The 1,718-nt window shown below is 42.9% G+C and overlaps 1 protein-coding gene across 1 annotated transcript in view; it reads left to right on the top strand.

Moving 5' to 3' along the window:
• Positions 1 to 1,718, top strand: part of LOC101853298 (mitochondrial glutamate carrier 1) — a gene marked incomplete in the record, with an annotated part of 55,953 nt that overhangs the window by 39,127 nt on the left and 15,108 nt on the right. Inside the window, 1 exon segment of the mRNA XM_013079715.2 lies at positions 951 to 1,506. Within this exon segment, the coding sequence (XP_012935169.1) occupies positions 1,490 to 1,506 (17 nt within the window).

The following is a 1,718-nucleotide window of genomic DNA, read 5'->3' as shown; positions in this document are numbered from 1 at the left end:
TGGTTGTTGTTTTTATGGTGCACTTATTCTTTCTTAGTGCCTTGTTCCTGCTTGGGAAGGAATCAGATTTGTTAATTAGTTGCGGGTAGTTACGTCCACGACATGGTTGTACTCATGTATACTACCCACGGGACAAAAGAACTAAAACCCACCAAAGAAACAAGACAACAACCAACCAACCAACCAACCAAACAAACAAACCAAGAAAACCAAACAAACCAACAACCAAATCATAGGAAACACCTACAAAACACCCGTTCTCCAGACCGGCGGTATTCAAGTTTTTAAATGTTATTCATTTATCACTTCTTTTTTTTTCCGTGGTGGCTGACACTGACACATGTTGCCGGCGAGTTGAAATGTTTGAAAGGGGTTTGAGTCTGTTTTTAACAGCTTGGCTTTTATGGCAGTTGAATGAAGATGTCTGCTCAACGTGAACGAGTGTGCAGAACACATGACACGTTGGTGTATAGTAGAGACAATTCAAGCGTTGTTTTGTAGAATAACTTACGCCGGTTTCAGGCATGAAGGAATTAGATTAGTCAGGTCCTGGTTAGTGGAGTAGTTAAACCGATCCTTGTAGGACTATATCCTTGTAGGAATATAAGTACAGGCGCTGGTCGGTAATTAAGTTAGACACGCAGTTATTACACGTACGCTATCGTGTTTGTTCTGAAATGCTGTCGTTGGTTGTAGTATAGAAATGTTTTTTTTTTTTTTTTTTTTTTTGTCGCATGTCCCTTTTTTCGGATGCCGTGATAATGATCTCATTCGTATCAGGCAATCATTGGCTAGAAATTGTGAGTGAATAGGTACCGTGATATTTCCAAATTAGAATGGATCTATATCGTGTTCTTTTTTTTTTTTTTACCCAGTGTCGATTTGTCGTCACGGTTTGCTCGGTCGTTAAATATGAGATTCCATTCAAAGTGTTCTGACTTTTTCTGCAGATTGTCAAGCTCCGGTGGCGAGACGGAAGATCAGCGTGCCAGGAATCAGAGAGATTGAGGTTCGGTTCTGTCATCTCTGATTGGTGGATTTTGATCGGCCGACTCGCAGCACGTCCGGTTTCGGGTTGACCGAGACAATTTTCCAGGACCTGTCTCGTTTCTGAGGACCGTCATACCGGAGTGTGCTGTGAGAGAAAGACAGAGGGAGACAGACAGAGAGGGAACACAGAGAGAGAGAGAGGGAGGAAGGAGTGGAACAAACAGAAAGATTCGTTGACAGAAAGAGAGAAAGGGGAAAAGAGGTGTTGAGAGAAAGACAAGAAAGAGAGATACACTGAAAGAAGACAAAGAGTCTGGAAAGAGAGGGATACAGAGAGAGAGAGAAGGCAGGGAAACAGAAATCAAAGAAGTGAAGGGGAACGAGAGGGATACCGAGCGAGACAGAAAGAGAGAAGGCGTGGAGATCATCGGAAAGAGACAGACGGAGGAAAGGAAGTAAAAAGACAGGCCAGCTGTGACGTACCAGACATTAACGCCAGATGGACAACAAGTTCTCGTAAGTTCCCGTAGAGATCATGAATCTAGGTCCCACTCATTGATTTTTTCTTGTTCTCTTTATTTGAATCTCCTTGTTTGTGTCTGTTTGTCTCTTTCTCTCTCTCTCTCTCTCTCTCTCTCTCTCTCTCTCTCTCTCTCTCTTTCTCTCTCTCTCTCTCTCTCACTCACTCACTCACTCTACAAACCCAGTTTCCCGCTCTTTACATTTTC

This window comes from Aplysia californica, unplaced genomic scaffold (assembly GCF_000002075.1).
Source record: "Aplysia californica isolate F4 #8 unplaced genomic scaffold, AplCal3.0 scaffold00061, whole genome shotgun sequence".
Taxonomy (NCBI): Eukaryota; Metazoa; Mollusca; class Gastropoda; order Aplysiida; family Aplysiidae; genus Aplysia; species Aplysia californica.
Note: the sequence above shows the minus strand (reverse complement) of the source record. Positions and strands in the feature narration are given on the sequence as shown.